At 40.8% G+C, this 18554-nt stretch overlaps 1 protein-coding gene across 4 annotated transcripts; it reads right to left on the bottom strand.

Annotated features, from left to right (window-relative positions):
* Positions 1-487: 487 nt before the first annotated feature.
* LOC137351686 (nuclear factor interleukin-3-regulated protein-like) lies at positions 488-10081 on the bottom strand. Of its 4 annotated transcripts, XM_068016392.1 has the most exons (4): positions 9947-10081; positions 7204-7246; positions 4376-4412; positions 488-3404 (listed from the first exon to the last, which is right to left on the bottom strand). In XM_068016392.1, the coding sequence occupies exon 4, from the start codon at positions 3095-3097 to the stop codon at positions 2036-2038; it is 1062 nt and encodes a 353-aa protein (XP_067872493.1). In that variant the 5' UTR covers positions 3098-3404; positions 4376-4412; positions 7204-7246; positions 9947-10081; the 3' UTR covers positions 488-2035. The 4 variants fall into 4 exon arrangements, with proteins under 4 accessions (XP_067872493.1, XP_067872496.1, XP_067872494.1 ...); XM_068016395.1 differs by lacking the exon at positions 7204-7246; XM_068016393.1 differs by lacking the exon at positions 4376-4412.
* Between the last annotated feature and the right edge of the window lie 8473 nt (positions 10082-18554).

Consider the following 18554-nt stretch of genomic DNA (forward strand, 5'->3'; position numbering starts at 1 on the left):
TCATTCTAATTTATTCTCTATTCATCTGAAATAATTTTAGTTGTATTTTTAACAGGTAGAAGTATGCTACGGCAGGATCAGATTCTCTGGTATATGTCTCATCCAATGTCTAAGATACTTTTCAAAATTATTTCCATCTCTGCATGCCTTAAATAACTGATATAGTTAAAAACTGAAATCATAGCTAAAGCACTAAAATAACAAAGTAACTATTAAAAAGTTCAAGGATGCCTCTTCACCTCTTACTCCAAAACACCATAAATAAGGATATCTTTTCTCACAAATGAAGCAATTTGGCGTAAACATTTCCATGCAATGATAAGGGCGGCGCAGTGGTTAGCACCACAGCCTCACAGCTCCAGGGACCCGGGTTCGATTCCGGGTACTGCCTGTGTGGAGTTTGCAAGTTCTCCCTGTGTCTGCGTGGGTTTTCTCCGGGTGCTCCGGTTTCCTCCCACAAGCCAAAAGACTTGCAGGTTGATAGGTAAATTGGCCATTATAAATTGTCACTAGTATAGGTAGGTGGTAGGGAAATATAGGGACAGGTGGGGATGTTTGGTAGGAATATGGGATTAGTGTAGGATTAGTATAAATCAGTGGTTGATGTTCGGCACAGACTCGGTGGGCCGAAGGGCCTGTTTCAGTGCTGTATCTCTAATCTAATCTAATAACTGAATAGCTGCTATAGAAATCCATATAACTGTTTTGTATAAATCTTTTACACAATCTGAGCCCTATTTATCTACATATAGATTACTTTTTATGCAATTATGTATCATGCAATGAAAACACCAAAACGCCAAGCAAAAAGAAAAATAAAAACAGAATTTTTGTAAAGGTTTATTTTACACATTTAACTAATTCACTCACATGTAAAGCACTATGGGTGGATACGGATTGCAACAAATAAAAAAAAGTGCATTTAAAGAAAAGAGCCATGGTCCCAGTCTTTATTACTGAGCATTGATTTAGTAAATGTCAACTCAAGATAGAAAACATATCACTCAGCATCTTCAGACTAGAGGGCAGAACAAGTCAGCCAAGGCACTTGCTTAATTCAAAGCCAAGAAATTACCACTGACAATTATTAGCGGATGAACGAACAACCTGTCAGTTCCCTGAGCACAGGTGTTAACAATTCATTTTTAATATCAATTAGTCATTTCCAGGCTTGGGACAGCAGCATTGAGTCCAGTTTTGATGCTTCTCAGATTCAAATAGACTGCCACTCACTATATGGGGTCATAAGTGAAGAGCTGCCAAATAGGAGGTACAGAAGACTATTAGCATAAATGGAACTGTATTAGAGCTCATTTACCACCTTCAGAACTGATGTATATCTAAAAACCTCACAAGCTGTACAGGCTTATGCCTGTCTTTCTAATCAGCATTTTTTTCCTAATGCAGTTTGTTTTTGTTTACACAGTGCATACAAATTTAAACATATCAGATTGGATGTTGCACAAACAGGAAAGTCAGCAAAAAGCCACTGGCAGCAACTAGTTAATTCCTTAAATGATGGCATTATAACATAATGAGAATCTATTTCATAATTCTCAATTTCATTGCTCACATTATCAAATCTGTATATGCATTCTAATAGAGTGTGTTTATGACTTTACTAAAAATTTAGCTTCTGTTTACAATATTGCTAACATAAGTGATCAGAGAAAAATTTCCTCTGTGCTATAAGTGAAGTACGTTTATTGTAGGGGACATATAATAAATGCATAAGAGCTACAATTTAGTTCATTACTCTTTCTCACTGAATACCTCCAAACAGCCCATGCTCATAACCCATTAGATTCATTTTTTGCCCTGGCACTATCAAATGTTTAAGAATATAAAAAATAGAAATAGGACTGGGCCATTCAGCCCTTAAAACCCTAAAAATTGCTTTAACTTGCTGTACAATTCAAGACAGCACTTTTTCCAGATAGGATGTAAAGAAAAAAGCATATTATTCAAGAAAAATAGAACTCAAACATTGAATAAATTCAGTTCATTGTATAGTAATAATTAATAAAACCTTCAATTAAACTGAATGACAAATAGGTATTGGAATAACAGGCTTAAATGCTGCTTTGTAGTTACAAATACCTCTACAGAAACTCACATCTATGTTTCTGATCTCTGTCAATGAGGCACTTCTAGTATTTGCAAGATGGGGTTCATCCTTCCATGACATCTCAAGATCCAATTCTGCATCATCCTTTTCTTCTTTTGCAATCATTGATTTTGCCTTAATTCTCAGTTTGTGAGGAAGGGCAGAACTATTTGATTTGGGGGTCGTAGAGCATTCAAGCCTGCAGCTATTGATTGGAGAAAAAGGATGCATTTTAGGAACCTGTTGTTCATCTTCTGCATCATCTTCTGACTCTCTTTTACTGTTTTTATTGTCCATCTCTGTTGCATTTGGAGAAGCACTTGAAGGTCTATAATAGGGATATTTTTCATTAAATGAATGTGGGTATCTGGAATATATTAATTGATTAAACGAAGCATTATGTATTGTAGACTCATCAGTAGAAATTTCTATTGGGTGTTGCTTCTGCATTGCAACCACGGCAGGACTAGTACACTTTATGTGAAGTGGGCTATCACGTGTATGTTGGGAAGTGGAGTCAATGGAATCAACGGACAGCCTTCCTGAGGCGTATCTAGTGTGACTATGGCAGCAGCCATCCCTCAGAAATGGGGTCTCAAGTTCCAAAACGTGAGTGTCCATCTCTATCGCTCTCTGCCTTGCAAAATACTTCTGCATACAGCCTTGGAGTATTTGCGTCTCTTGGGCATAGACTGTGGAGCTAATGAGGCCGTACCTCATCTTTAAGGAAAGCAGCTCGGCCCTGAGGTAGGCGTTCTCCTCGTTGAGCGCCAACATTTTGCTTTCCAGCACCAAGTCGTTGAAGCGTCGCTTCTCACGTGACCGTTTGGCGGCCTCGTTGTTTTTCCGCCTTTTTTCCCAGTAAGAGGCGTCCTTTTTCTCCTCGGGCATAAACTCCCTCTTCCTGCGGGAATTCAGTTTGCCCCTGAAGCTTCCACTTTTCAAAGGCCGCGACTCCAAGTCCACCATGGCGTCGAATGTGGACAGCATGTCTGGGCAGGCACTGGCACCCGAGCCTGGCCGGCTAGGCCTTTACTCAGCGTTTTCTTTTTAACTGCGCTTTACCACATGCAATTCAGTGATCGTCAGGGAACCATAATCCATCAACTGCCAATGAGCTCCATCCAGCTGCCTGTCATGGCGATGGCTCCTCGGCCTCCAGGCGCTGCTGCACATGCGCACTGCTCACAGGCGGGGGGGCGGGGCTCTCAGCTCCCAGTCTTTGCTTTAACAAGAAGTTGTTGAACCTTTCTTGGGACTTGCTTCCAAGTTGATACCGAATTATAGTTTATAACATCTGCGAAAACCACATAAACATTGTTATGGTCACTGCACCAGCGTTAACAAATGAAGGAGATCATTTCTGTCAGTCTTTTGTTGGAAGATACAATTATGTAACCAAAAAAAAAGCACAAATTGGAACGAAGGTCCAGTTTGGATATTGGGAATGGACTTCAGCCGTGGGGGTGAGGGTTATGCTAGAATTCCATACGAGAGGACCGCAGTCTACTGCTACTATACCCATCCCTATAACTCTATGAACTAATCATTCTGGTTATAACTGAACCGTTATCCAAAATATGTCTACTAATTAGCGGTGCCGGAAAGCTGCCACTTTGGCTGCAGAGATCTTTTCAACCTCCGTAATGCTGCAGCTAAGAATTTCACAGGTAGGTATCAGATGTGGGCTGTTGATGCTCTCCGCGGAAGCATTTTTTGGCTGTTTATTACCTAATAATTTCTGACGAAGAGATTAGTTTTGTTTCTTTAATGATGTAACTGTTAAAGTACTGACTAAAGCAGAAATGAAAAATCAGCAACATTTTAGAACTTCCCTTTCATTAGTACTGGCTTTTTGGTCGTATGTTTCTCCACTTTTCTCCCCGCCCCCTTTCTACCTTTTCCGTTTTCAATCTTTCCCCTCCTCTCATTTTTCTAACACTTCTTCCTCTCTGGGACTGTTTTTCTTATATTTCATATTCCTCGCTTGCCAGTTTCTCTCCTCCGCAACTTTGTTTATCGCATTCCTTACACAAAAGTGAAAAATGTCTGTGGCAGAGACCAGCATTTGAAATACACCAATAGGTTCGAATAACTTCAGGCATGTTTCATTAACTTGAATTACTTAAAGTCTTCCTCTACTACTTCCCGCTTGTATATGAAAGAGCTAACATTTTATTTTTGCAACGACATAGATTGCTGGTCTTGGAAGAACCAAATGAAAATATTCAAGAATTTTACATTAACCACGATGAGCCCAACACTTACCGTTCCACCTCCATGTCTAGACTTTTTTTCAAAGAAACTGAAACAGTGAAACAAACACCCACGTGTCATTTCTGCACAAAATATGTTCTGATAACCAAAAGTGAGATTGCATTTCTAAGAACAAAATTAAGGGCTTGAAAATCAATAATGTACATTGGTGGAGATTGGTTTAGTTCCGATTTTAGCCAACATAATGTATTACTGAGTGTTCATTCTAGGAAAAGCTACGCTGCCTACTTCCGAGTTTTGACTGTTTAATGTTCAGGATCATTTTTAAAGGCTAAAATGAGAATTCAAGGCTAATTTTCGACGACTGGACACTACAGTATTGGCATAATTTTCAAGTTTGAAGTTCAGAAAAATAAATCCTAGTTTTGTTGCTGAAACCGTTTCCCAAATTTCCCATAGAAATCTAGTTTCTCAACCATGAACATGCACACTCAAAACCTCACTCTTTACATATTAAACGATCTTGGGTGTGTCACTTGTGTATGAAATATAACTAAAGAGGATGATGCACTTTAGTAATATAGCACTTAGCTAACTTTTTTCCTGAAGAAAGGGACAAATAATTCGGCCAATTAACACATGCAACCTAAAGATTGCTACTATGCATCAACATCTTATTTTGTTCCAATAGCTTTGAAATCTAAATAGTTTGGACTGGCATTAAAATGAGGTAAGTGGTGCTTCTTTGAAAACAATCCGTGTTAACTTTAAAGTTGTGTTGAATCTAATAGCATTTCATGCAGTATAGCTTTGTCATATAATTTGAAACAATTTCAATGCATTTTCCCCAAATATTATTTTTGTGTCTTCTGTACCTTCAAAGCTGTACATGAGAGGCTGAGTAAATTAGGCCTATACTCTCTGTAGTTTAGAAGAATAAGAGGTGATCTCATTGAAGCATACAGGATTCTGAAGGGGTTTGACGGGGTATACACTGAGGTTGTTTCCCCTGCCTGGGGAATCTAAAGCACGGGCACAGTCTCAGCAGAAGAGGGTCGATCATTTCAGACTGAGATGAGAAGAAATTTCTTCATTCAAAGGGTTGTGAATCATTGGAATTCTCTACCCCATAGGGTTGTGGGTGCTCCATCGTTGAATATATTTTAAGGTTGAGATAGATGGATTTTTTTCACTCAGGGAATCAAGGGATATGGGAGCCAGCAGGAAAACAGAGTTGAGGCAGAAGATTAGCCATGATCATATTGAATATGGTGGAGCAGGTTCAAGGGGCCGTATGGTCAACTCCTATTTCTTATGTTCTTAAAGATCAAGGCAGAAAGAATACTGAACGTGTGCATATGGATGGGATAGAGATCTCTCTGCAGTGAACTTTTGGGATAATCTAAAATGTAGCATTTTTATGCTCAATTTTATACATAGTAGCCATATCATTGAGAACATCACTGCTTACTCAAACAATGTTTGAAACTGATTTTGTTTGTCCTCCGGAACAAAGAGATATTTTGAACAACTGCAATTATGTACAAATTTAAGAAGGCAGTTGTGGAAACACTGCAGGGAAGGTGGGTTTTCACAGAGGGATGTTCTTTTACACAACTTCAGAAAAAAAATAGGCTTTAAAATTAATTGAGGCTGCATCCTGTGAGAAATAAGATGAAATAAATTCAATTGCAAGTTTGAATCACTGCATAAAACCAGGCCATTTGTCTGAGAAGTCTGTGTGCTGATTTTTCCCCAGTCTCCTACTGGCTCCTCTAAACCTGAAATAGTTTTTGTCAAGCAACTATTTAATTCCATCTCAAAAAAAAAAGAACCACCCACCCTCCGTGTAAAGCATCCTTTTCTAAACTCTCCCTCAATTTTTATAATTGCATCCAAATTTTATCCTACAACCCTTTAACTTCTATCTACTAGGCCTCTTATACCACATGGTTTGATTTGGTATTGATTTCCTATGCCATAAACGATGTAGTATGGATGTGTGAATCAAAATTTAGACAAGCAGGGTAATACCTTCAGTAGGTATTATCCTATCACAGCAGTGCAACAAAACAGCGATTAGTGTGAAGTGAAATGCTCCCACATGATCAAATGTAACATCTGTGAATGTTCTTAAATTAAATTCAGATTTTTATCAGACTTTTAAATTCATCTAGCTTTGGGATGCCAGTAAACAGACCTCTGTTACTGTACGCTTACTGTGTTTGCCTTGGCCAGAGAATGATATGCAGCAGGCAGAAGTACTGATCTCAAACCATATTATAAGAAAATGGTAACTAATCTCAAAACTGCAAATCATAAAATTAACCCTAGAGCTTTGATATGCAACCCGCTCAGATTATTTTTTGGAAGTAAGGCCCAGAAACAACCACAAGGATTTCAGATTATTAATGGTAGCGTAATGCTAAATTTGACAATTGTTGTTTTAGTAACTCAACTTTTTCAGGTCCATAACTTGGCAATTTGTATTTTGTTTCAAATATGTTTGTTATCCAATGCAATTGTGGTAGATTTACAACATAATACGTGTAACTTAAATTGTGCACAATATTATAACCTAGAGGCGAGCCATTAGGTACAATTTAGGTTAAATAATAAAAACGGGTCAGTGCTAAAACAGAAAACAAGATTACATCCTTTCTTTCATATCTATAAATCAATTATAATGTACAACAATTTTGCTCTATTTCAAGGTATTGGTTAAATGTGCAAATACTGTGGCTTTACCATGTTTAACATACATTAGGTCTTTTGACATCTTTAAACATATTCCTATTTTACAATATTCAAAGTTATACATTTATTAATGCAAATCTTGTCAACATTAAATAATAAATCTACATAATACCAAGACTTACCGTAAACGTATAAACATCTTCGTGGTCTTGTAATTGTTTAGGGCTTTAGGGGTTAGAAGAGTGGGAGTACAATAAATCAGATCAGTGTTTATGTATATGTTAATCTCAGTGTATTTTCAGGTTTGTGATGCAGTACCATTCTTTCAAAAGCAGACATTAAATATGCTCAAGCAACATTTCCAACATTTGTTACAAAAGACCTGCTGTAACGTTAGTGGGCGGGCCATCAGCCCACGCTGGCAAAATTTACATGACACTTTCACAAGTGTATAGCGTACAGTAGCGGAAAAATCTAGCCTACGAGTCTCATTTTCCACGAAACTTAAGCTACAATGTACGCAATAATTCTTCCATGATAAGGATCCCTGATGATTCATTATCTACAAACTCGCATTAAGTTTAAAGGTAGCAAGGCAACTGCTTGTCAGGTGACCAAGCTCGAATTAAGAAGTGATTGTTTTTCGCAAATTTGCCTTGTTTGATGAACAAATTTTTACCGCTTAACAATACATAAGTAAATTGTGTTCCATCGCTTGGTAGGGAATTACAATGTAGTTTAAAAGTTAGTCGCTTCTGAAATCCACGTTATCACAAGGTGGTGAAAACAAGCTGGGACTTAGTATAGTGCAGCGCTTGGTGTTGCCGAGTCATACAGCAAAGTGCTAAGTTTTGGTCCGTCTCTCAGATGGGGAGGGGAATCCTGTAGTTGACCGCAACGTCCCATCCTAAGGAGATAAAACAATCATTTCCCATGGCTAGCCAATGATCCTCACTGGAAGTGTACGTGGACACCCAGTGAGAAACGGGGGTAGTGGGGGCGGGAGGAATGGCGGGCGGTGGGGGGTTGTCAGGCACACTGTAGTGTGTCACATGTGATTAGATTTGTCCACGAACAATTGGCATCTTTGCATGTAAGGAACATTTACTGCTTTATGTGAAAGCATCAATTAAGGAGAGAATGCATGGGGCAAATGGAGCTTATAGAGTATAAGTGTAGGAACACATTGTATTTGATCTGATTTTATTTAAACTTTGAACTACCAACACTTTCGGAAGAGTGCGTGAAGTATTCCTTTTATTAACAGGTTTCTCGTTCAGAAATTAAACTTAACTCTCAAGTTTTCTTTTTAATTATAGAACATTAATTATAGAATTACTGTAACCCTAATATGAACGTTTTAAGAGCATTAAGATTTCATGATTTATTGCCGTAGTATGATTAACTGTTCTTAAAACATTATTTCTGAATATGTTGTAATATAATGGGAGCGAGTGGTTTCAATTTTCGCTGAGGAGTACTTTCCTGAGGTTGTGAGCAATACCCCAGATAAAAATCCAATTACACAAACATTAGGCAATGCTTATCTTAAATGTGTATATTGTGGTAGCAAGGAGTCATGCACGAGGTTTCTGTTTCAGTAAGAAGTACTTTTTGTCAGTGAATAGAACCTTAAAATATGTAGACATGAGGTTCCACTTATATTCTTCTGCACTTCCACATCAGTGTTTTAAAAGCTTAGGGAGTTTTGAACTGTTGCTTCAAGGACAAAAATGTCTCGAAGTAATGCTTCCTACCTTAGTAATTTTAAAATCTTTTTTTTTAATATCTGGAACTATATAACAGGTTAATAACCAAGTTTAAGCAGAAAGCGTATCTGGAGATTATCTTGACTATATCGGGGCTCGCAGATCTCCAAGACAACCTATTAGGGCACAAAAATCTTAACTGTACTCCGGGTTTAATATCTCAGTGCAGTTTATAGTCTTGCTGATTTTCAAAGGTCTTATTTTCTGAATGACATTTCTGTTGTTTTAGAGTCGAGCAGGTTTCCAAGAAAGCAAGCAAACTTTATCGAGAAGGAAAGCCAGATATTCACACACCAATCATACCTGTGTATGGGCAGTCTGTTACCTACATTTGTGGAATTATCTATGATAGATGCAGTTTGACTTCTCAGCGCTGTTGGTAAATTTATATTGCATTCATAGAATCACAATAACGTAAAAGGAGGCCATTCGGCCCATCATCTGTGTTAGCTTTTTGAAAGAACTATTCAATGCATCCCATTCCCTTGCTCTTCCCCTTAGCCCTACATTAAAAAAAAATAATTTTAAGTGTATATCCAATTGTCTTTGAAAGTTACCATTGAATCTGCTTCCATTGCCCTCTCGGGCAGTGCATTCCAGATTGTAACAACACGAGAAGCTGGCCAAAGATGGCCTGTATAATTACACTTTGATACGTTTTAGATAGTTGTTTAGACCAATATTTAACACGTTCGGAGCGGATTAATGTTTTACCATTTTTACATCAGTAACAGGGCAAAGGTAAGAGCACTCTAAGCAGTTAACGCCCCTCAACCCAACTGATCGAGTACATCTGTAAATTTAATGTCGAATTCTTGTCGACCGTTGTCATTCTTTTTGTATTCAGTTCAGACTGGTGACGGAATTGTACGCAGACCTTTGCGCGCTCTGCTGCAATTTACAAATATATTTATAAACTATTCCGACACTGTCATATATGCGTACAAAACACGTTGAAAATGCTATGAAATTAGTGACGAAAGAGCTTTCATAGCAATAGTACACAATATTCATTGATATAGTGCACGATATTTCACCAGTATCGTGTACATGACTGGCAACGCCGCTCAATATGAAAAATGCTGAAAATACAGAAAAGCGATTGGGTTTTATTTCAAACTGTAATGCACGGTAAATAAATAACCCAAATACTTACCACAAATATCTCACTAGGCGTTGTTTCAGTATGTAGAACTCAGTGGAATATTTGACTGTACCCTTGCCCGGTCTCCTGAAAACAGTAGGGAATCTGGAGAACAGTCTGTGCAGATATGTGTGTTAATGGGTCAACCTGCTTTTGCATAACAAGCGTGTAAAAAGGAAAGGGCATGCCTTCTTTACGTAACAGCGGCTTGTAGCACAGTTACCATACACCAGCCCGAAGACCGGGGAGTGAATTAATGCTGACCACAAGAGGGCAAAGGTGAATTCAGTTTTTAATTCAGAATGGTTTTAACAGATCCGCTGATTTTGTGTTATAGTTCGAATGACAACACTAGAAGACAAAACAACAAGTGAAACTAGTCTTTGATATTCTCAGAATTAAAATATATAATCTTAGTTAATGGATACGATTCCGTTCCATATTGAATTTTGAAATGACTTTTCTAGACTTCCCTGACAAGAGTATATTGATTACAATCTTTAATCTCACAGCAACTGGGAATTTAAATTCAGTTAATTAAATAAATCAGGTATAAAAAGCTAGTCTCAGTAATGGTGATCGTGAAACTACCAGATAGTTGTTTTAAAAAAAAAACCCATCTGCTTCGCTGATGCCCTTAGGGATGGAAATCTACCGTCCTTACTTAATCTGGCCTATATGTGGCTCCAGACCCACAGCAATGTGATTACCTCTTAACTGGCCTCTGATATGGCTTAGCAAGCCATTCAGTTGTATCTCAAGGGCAATTAGGGATGGACAATAAAAGCTGACCTTGCCAGCGAGCCCTATATCCCGCAAATGAATAAATATTTTTTTTTAAATCAAAATATAGAAGTGATAGAAATAACTTTGATGGAATATTCCTTGACAGGCAATTCTTTACAAACAATAGCAGTCTTCTGAAGAAATTGACATTTATTATATAATGTACATCCTTAACAGCCTGTCATTCTTGGCTTGTCATTTCTTAACTACAACACCACCTAGAGTTTTGAGTAATACTACACCATAAACGATAATTTCTGCTTGAAAACCTAATGGCTTGAATGAACTTATTGGAAGCTGTCATTGAAGTGGCTCCGACTGAATTTTTTTAAAATTACAAGCCTCAATGCATTTATGTGCAGCATTGTGCTTAAATTTTTCAACCAATTATCAACGTTTATTATTCAACACAAAGTTTTAAAAAAAACACTGCTGCAGTGATAAGAGCTTAAGAACATAAGAAATAGGAGCAGGAGTAGGCCATTCAGCCTCTCAAGCCTGCCCTACCATTCAATAAGATCATGGCTGATCTGCCCCAGACCTCAACCCCTCTTTCGTGCCAGCTCCTCATAGCCCTCAACTCCCCAATATTTCAAAAATCTGTCTACCTCCTCTTGAAATACTTTGTGATCGAGCCTCCACAACTGTCAGGGGTAGAGAATTCCAGACATTCACTACCCTCTGAGAGAAGAAATTCCTTTACATCTCAGTTTTAAATGAGTGTCCCCTTATTCTGTAACTATGTCCCCTAGTTCGAGATTCCTCCACTAGTGGAAACATCTTCCCAACATCTACCCTGTCAACCCCCTCAGAATTTTTGTACATTTCAATGAGATCACCCCTCATTCTTCTAAACTCTAATGAATAAAGGCCTAACCTGTTTATCCGTTCTTGATAAGTCAACCCCTTCATCCCAGGAATCTGCCTAGTGAATTTCTTTTGAACTGCCTCCAATGCCAGTATATCTTTTCTTAAATACAGGGACCAAAACTGGACACAGTACTCCAGGTGCAGCCTCACCAACACCCTGTACAGTTGTAACAAGACTTCCCTATTTTTAAACTCCAGCTCCCCAGCAATAAAGGCCAAAAATTCAATTTGCCTTCTTAATCACTTGCTGCACCTGCAATGATAACTTTTTGTGTTTCGTGCTGCATTTTTTTTGAAGTCTCTCTCCATTTAAATAATAGTCTGCCTTTTGATTCTTCCTACCAAAGTGCATGACCTCACACTTTCTGACATTAAACTCTATCTGCCAAGTTTTTTCCCACTCACTCAACCTATCTATATCCCCTTGCAGATTTCTTATGTCCTCATCACAACATGCCCTCCCACCTATTTTTGTATCATCAGCAAATTTGGATATATTACACTCTGTCCCCTCCTCCAAGTCATTAATATAGATAGTAAATAATTGAGGCCATGGACTGATCCTTGTGGCACTCCACTAGTTACGTCTTTCCAACCTGAAAAAGACCCATTAGTCCTGACTCTCAGTCTTCTGTGAGTTAACCAATCCTCAAACTGTGCTAATACGTTATCCCCAATACCTTGAGCTCCTATCTTGTGCAATAATCCTTTATGTGGCACCTTATCGAATGCCTTCTGGAAATCTAAATACGCTATATCTACCAGTTCCCCTTTATCAACTCTGCTTGTTATAATCCTCAAAGAACTCAAACAAATTTGTCAAACATGATTTCCCTTTCACAAAACCGTGTTGACTCTGTTTGATTGTGTTAAGCTTTTCTAAATGTCCTGCTATTTCTTCCTTAATAATGGATTCTAGCATTTTCCCAACAATCAATGTTAGGCTGACTGGCCTATAGTTTCCTGCTTTTTGTCTCCCTCCCTTCTTGAACAGGGGCATCACATTAACGGTTTTCCAATCCACTGGGACCCTTCCAGAATCCAGTGAATTCTGGAATATTTCAACCAATGCCTCCACTATCTCTGCAGCCGCTTCCTTTAAAACCCTTGGATGTAGGCCATCAGGTCCTGGTGACCTGTTGCCTTTAGTCTCATTAGTTTATCAAATACTTTGTCCCTCGTGATGGAGACTGTTACAAGTTCTTTCCTCCTGTTAGCTTCTTGCTTATCGGATATCTGTGGGATGTTTATAGTGTCCTCCACCGTGAAGACCGATGCAAAATATTGGTTTAAATTATCTGCCATTTCCCTGTTCCCCGTTATCAATTCTCCAGTCACATCCTCCAAGAGTCCCATGCTCACTTTAGCTGCTCTCTTTTTATATACCTTTAGAAGCTCTTGCTGTTTGTTTTTATATTTCTTGCCAATTTAATTTCAAAGGCAATTTTCTCCCTCTTGCTTTTTAGTCATCCGCTGCTGGTTCCTAAAATAAAACCTCCCAATCCTCTGGCCTACCACTATTTTTCGCCGCGTTGTATGCCTTAGTTTTTGATTGGATACTCTCCCTGACCGCCTTTGTTAACCACGGATGGTTCATCCTTCTCATTGAGACCTTCTTTTTGACCAGGATAAATTTTTGCTGAGCGTTATGAAATATCTGCTTAATTGTCTGCCACTGCTCATCCACTGACCTTCCCCTTTAGTCTATTTTCCCAGCCCGCTTTAGACAACTCTTTCTTCATACCTCTGTAATTGCCCTTGTTTAAGTTGAGGACACTGGTTTGAGACCATGTTGCTCGCCCTCAGACTGAATTTGAAATTCTACCATGTTGTGATCCCTATCTCCTAAAGGATCCTTAACTACGAATATTGAGTTCCTAGTCTTGGTCACCCTGCAACCACGTCTCTGTAATAGCTATCAAGTCACACTCATTAATTTCTATTTGCGCCATCAACTCATCTATCTTGTTACAAATGTTGCGTGCTTTCAGGAAAAAAGCCTTAAGCTTTGACTTTTTGCCATTATTACTTATTCTGGTTCTAATTTCTGCTGCACACTTCTGCTTATATTTTCTGCCTCTTCCTTTCATCCTTTGATTACTGTTCGCCTCTTCACTACCCTGCACCTCTGCTCTCTCGTTTCTTTATAATTTTTTAAACTTCCCTTCAATTGAACCCCCCCCCACTAATTAGTTTAAAGTCCTATCTACAACTCTAGTTATACGATTCGCCAGGACACTGGTCCCAGTATGGTTCAAATGGAGCCTGTCCTAATGGACCAGCTCTCTCCTTCCCCAGTACTGTTGCCAGTGCCCCATGAATTGGAACCCATTTCTCCCACACCAATCTTTGAGCTACGCATTTGCCTCTCTAATCATATTTACCCTATGCCAATTTGCACGTGGCTCAGGTAGTAATCCGGAGATTATTATCTTTGTGGTTCTGCTTTTTAATTTAGCCCCAAGCTACTCATAGTCCCTCAGCAGAATCTCTTTCCTAGTCCTACCTATGTTGTTGGTACCTACGTGGACCACGACAACTGGATTCTTCCCCTCCCATTCTAAGTTCCTCTCCAGTCCAGAAGAGATGTCCTTAACCTTGGCACCAGGTAGGCAACACAGCCTTCGGAACTCCCTGTCTTTGCTGCAGAGAGCAGTATCTGTTCCCCTAACTATGCTATCCCCTATTACTACTACATTTCTCTTCTATCCCCACACTTGAATGGCACTCTGAACCACGGTGCTGTGGTCAGTTCGCTCATCCGCCCTGCAGCCTATGCCCTCATCCACACCAGGAGCAAGAACCTCATACCTATTGGATAAGGGCACTGGCTGAGGCTCCTCGAAAGCTAAATTCTGGATCTCTATACCTGCCTCACTCGCAGTCAGACCCTCCTGTCCCTGACCACGGTCCAAATTTGATAGGTCACACTCAGTTGGTGTGTCAGTATCCTACTAAACTTGTCCATTAGCAACATAGGAAGAGGAGTAAGCCATTTAGCCCCTCATGCGTGTTTGTCATTTAATGAGATCATGACTGATCTACAACCTAACTCCATTTTTTGCCCCAAACTCACTTTGTAATAATAATTGTGGAATAATCTTCTTCCTTGGCCTCCTTGTCTCGGGAGACAATGGCTAAGCACCTGGAGGTGGTCAGAGGTTTGTGGAGCAGCACCTGGAGTGACTATAAAGGCCAATACTAGAGTGACAGACTCTTCCACAGGTACTGCAGATAAAATTTGTTGTCAGGGCTGTTTCGCAGTTGGCTCTCCCCTTGCGCTTCTGTCTTTTTTCCTGCCAACTGCTAAGTCTCTTAGATTCGCCACACTTTAGCCCCGCCTTTATGGCTGCCCGCCAGCTCTGGCCATCACTGGCAACTGACTCCCACGACTTGTGATCAATGTCACAGGACTTCATGTCGCATTTGCAGACGTCTTTAAAGTGGAGACATGGACGGCCAGTGGGTCTGATACCAGTTATGATCTCGCTGTACAATGTGTCCGAGGGGATCCTGCCATCTTCCATGCGGCTCACATGGCCAAGCTAGCTCAGTCGCCGCTGACTCAGTAGGGTGTATAAGCTGGGGATGTTGGCCGCCTCGAGGACATCTGTGTTGGAGATACGGTCCTCCAACCTGATGCCAAGGATTCTCCGGAGGCATCGAAGATGGAATGAGTTAAGACATCGCTCTTGGCTAACATACGTTGTCCAGGCCTCACTGCCGTAGAGCAAGGTACTGAGGACACAGGCTTGATACACGCAGACTTTTGTGTTCCGTGTCAGTGCGCCATTTTCCCACACTCTCTTGGCCAGTCTGGACATAGCAGTGGAAGCCTTTCCCATGCGCTTGTTGATTTCTGCATCGAGAGACAGGCTACTGGTGATAGTTGAGCCTAGGTAGGTGAACTCTTGAACCACTTCCAGAGCGTGGAATAATTCATAATAAAAACAAGAAATGATGGAACTACTCAGCAGGTCTGGCAGCATCTGTGGATAGAGAAGCAGAGTTAACGTTTCAGGTCCATGACCTTTCATCAGAACTACTAAGTAATCCATGTTTGGTTAGACTTATTTTTTAACAAGATGCATTTCACAATCTATTATTTTTTAAATTATTATTTCACGGGATGAGGGCGTCGCTGGCCAGGCCCATCCCTAATTGCCCTTGAGAAGGTGGTGGTGAGCTGCCTTCTTGAACCGCTGCAGTCCATGTGGGGTAGGTACACCCACAGTGCTGTTAGGAAGGGAGTTCCAGGATTTTGACCCAGCGACAGTGAAGGAATGGTGATATAGTTCCAAGTCAGGGTGGTGTGTGACTTGGAGGGGAACTTGCAGGTAGTGGTGTTCCCATGTATTTGCTGCCCTTGTCCTTCTAGTTGGTAGAGGTCGCGGGTTTGGAAGGTGCTGTCGAAGGAACCTTGGTGCATTGCTGCAGTGCATCTTGTAGATGGTACACACAGCTGCCACTGTGCGTCGGTGGTGGAGGGAGTGAATGTTTGTAGATGGGGTGTCAATCAAGCGGGCCGCTTTGTCCTGGATGGTGTCGAGCTTCTTGAGTGTTGTTGGAGCTGCACCCATCCAGGCAAGTGGAGAGTATTCCATCACACTCCTGACTTGTGCCTTGTAGATTGTGGAAAGGCTTTGGGGAGTCAGGAGGTGAGTTACACGCCGCAGGATTCCTAGCCTCTGACCTGCTTTTGTAGCCACGGTATTTATATGGCTACTCCATTTCAGTTTTAGGCCAATGGTAGCCCCTAGGATGTTGATAGTGCGGGATTCAGCGATGGTAATGCCGTTGAATGTCAAGGGGAGATGGTTAGATTCTCTTTTGTTGGAGATGGTCATTGCCTGGCACTTGTGTGGCGCGAATGTTACTTGCCACTTATCAGCCCAAGCCTGGATATTGTCCAGGTCTTGCTGCATTTCTACACAGACTGCTTCAGTATCTGAGGAGTTGCGAATGTTGCTGAACATTGTGCAATCATCAGCGAACATCCCCACTTCTGACCTTATGATTGAAGGAAGCTGAAGACAGCTGAAGACAGTTGGGCCTAGGACACTACCCTGAGGTACTCCTGCAGTGATGTCCTGGAGTTCAGATGATTGACCTCCAACAACCACAACCATCTTCCTTTGCGCTAGGTATGACTCCAGCCAGTGGAGGGTTTTCCCCCTGATTCCAATTGACCTCAGTTTTGCTAGGGCTCCTTGATACCATACTCGGTCAAATGCTGCCTTGATGTCAAGGGCAGTCACCCTCACCTCTTGAGTTCAGCTCTTTTGTCCATGTTTGAACCAAGGCTGTAATGAGGTCAGGAGCTGAGTGGCCCTGGCAGAACCCAAACTGAGCATCACTGAGCAGGTTGTTGCTAAGCAAGTGCCGCTTGATGGCACTGTTGATGACACCTTCCATCACTTTTCTGATGATTGAGAGTAGGCTAATGGGGCGGTAGTTGGCAGGGTTGGATTTGTCCTGCTTTTTGTGTACAGGACATACCTGGGCAATTTTCCACATTGCAGGGTAGATGCCAGTGTTGTAGCTGTACTGGAACAGCTTGGCTAGGGGCACTGAAAGTTCTGGAGCACAGGTCTTCAGTACTATTGCCGGAATATTGTCAGGGCCCATAGCTTTTGCAGTATCCAGTGCCTTCAGTCGTTTCTTGATATCACGTGGAATGAATCGAATTGGCTGAAGTTTGGCATCTGTGATGCTGGGGACTTCAGGAGGAGGCCGAGATGGATCATCAACTTGGCACTTCTGGCTGAAGATTGTTGCAAATGCTTCAGCCTTATCTTTCGCACTGATGTGCTGGGCTCCCCCATCATTGAGGTTGGGGATATTTGTGGAGCCACCTCCTCCAGTTAGTTGTTTAATTGTCCACCACCATTCACGGCTGGATGTGGCAGGAGTGCAGAGCTTAGATCTGATCAGTTGGTTATGGGATCGCTTAGCTCTGTCTATCGCATGCTGCTTACGCAGTTTGGCATGCAAGTGGTCCTGGGTTGTAGCTTCACCAGGTTGACACCTCATTTTGAGGTATGCCTGGTGCTGCTCTTGGCATGCCCTCCTGCACTCTTCATTGAACCAGGGTTGGTCTCCTGGCTTGATGGTAATGGTAGAGTGGGGGATTTGCCGGTCCATGAGGTTACAGATTGTGGTTGAGTACAATTCTGCTGCTGCTGATGGCCCACAGTGCCTCATGGATGCCCAGTTTTGCATTGCTAGATCCGTTCAAAATCTATCCCATTCAGCACGGTGATAGTGCCACACAACACGATGGATGGTATCCTCAATGTGAAGGCGGGACTTCGTCTCCTAAAGCACTGTAGTTTGCTTGTGAGCCCCATTGTGAAATGACAGATGCTTTTACTTTAATTCATAAGATTCAACCATTCAGATCTACATCACAGTGGCAACTTGGAACTTCATTCTGCTTAGAAGCCTGTGCAAGGTACATAACCTCAACTAAAGGAGTTTAGACAGAAAAATTGAAACTATTTGTTATGTTGAACATAAAAGATAGTTCAATAGACCAGTGAAAATTAAGTAATGTTATGCTCCTTAATCTCCTGATTTATAACTTTACTTCTTACAATGAATTTGATTTTGTAGTTTTAACTTGGAGTACAAAGTCTGCCAGTATGGTGTTTACACACCCCTTCAGATAGGTCTGGAGCATATCCTTTTTTTTATATGGGGTTATGGTGAAGGATGGTATTTCTGGGGAGTGACATGCTGCCAATTTGAGGCACTCTGTCAGCACCAATACTTACTGCTCCCTCTATACTGCTCCTCACCCTAAATTCAGAAAATTATCCATTTACGCATCAGTGTAACATTTTGCGTTTCACAGCAGCTAGTCCGTGACCTCTCGGATTGAGATTGCTAATTTAGCCCTAAACTGGAGGCTGTTTTGTGATATGGGTCTGCACCCACCAGGAACTGAACTAGTATAGTCCAA

The sequence above is a fragment of the Heterodontus francisci genome, chromosome 36, assembly GCF_036365525.1.
Source record: "Heterodontus francisci isolate sHetFra1 chromosome 36, sHetFra1.hap1, whole genome shotgun sequence".
Lineage (NCBI taxonomy): Eukaryota > Metazoa > Chordata > Chondrichthyes > Heterodontiformes > Heterodontidae > Heterodontus > Heterodontus francisci.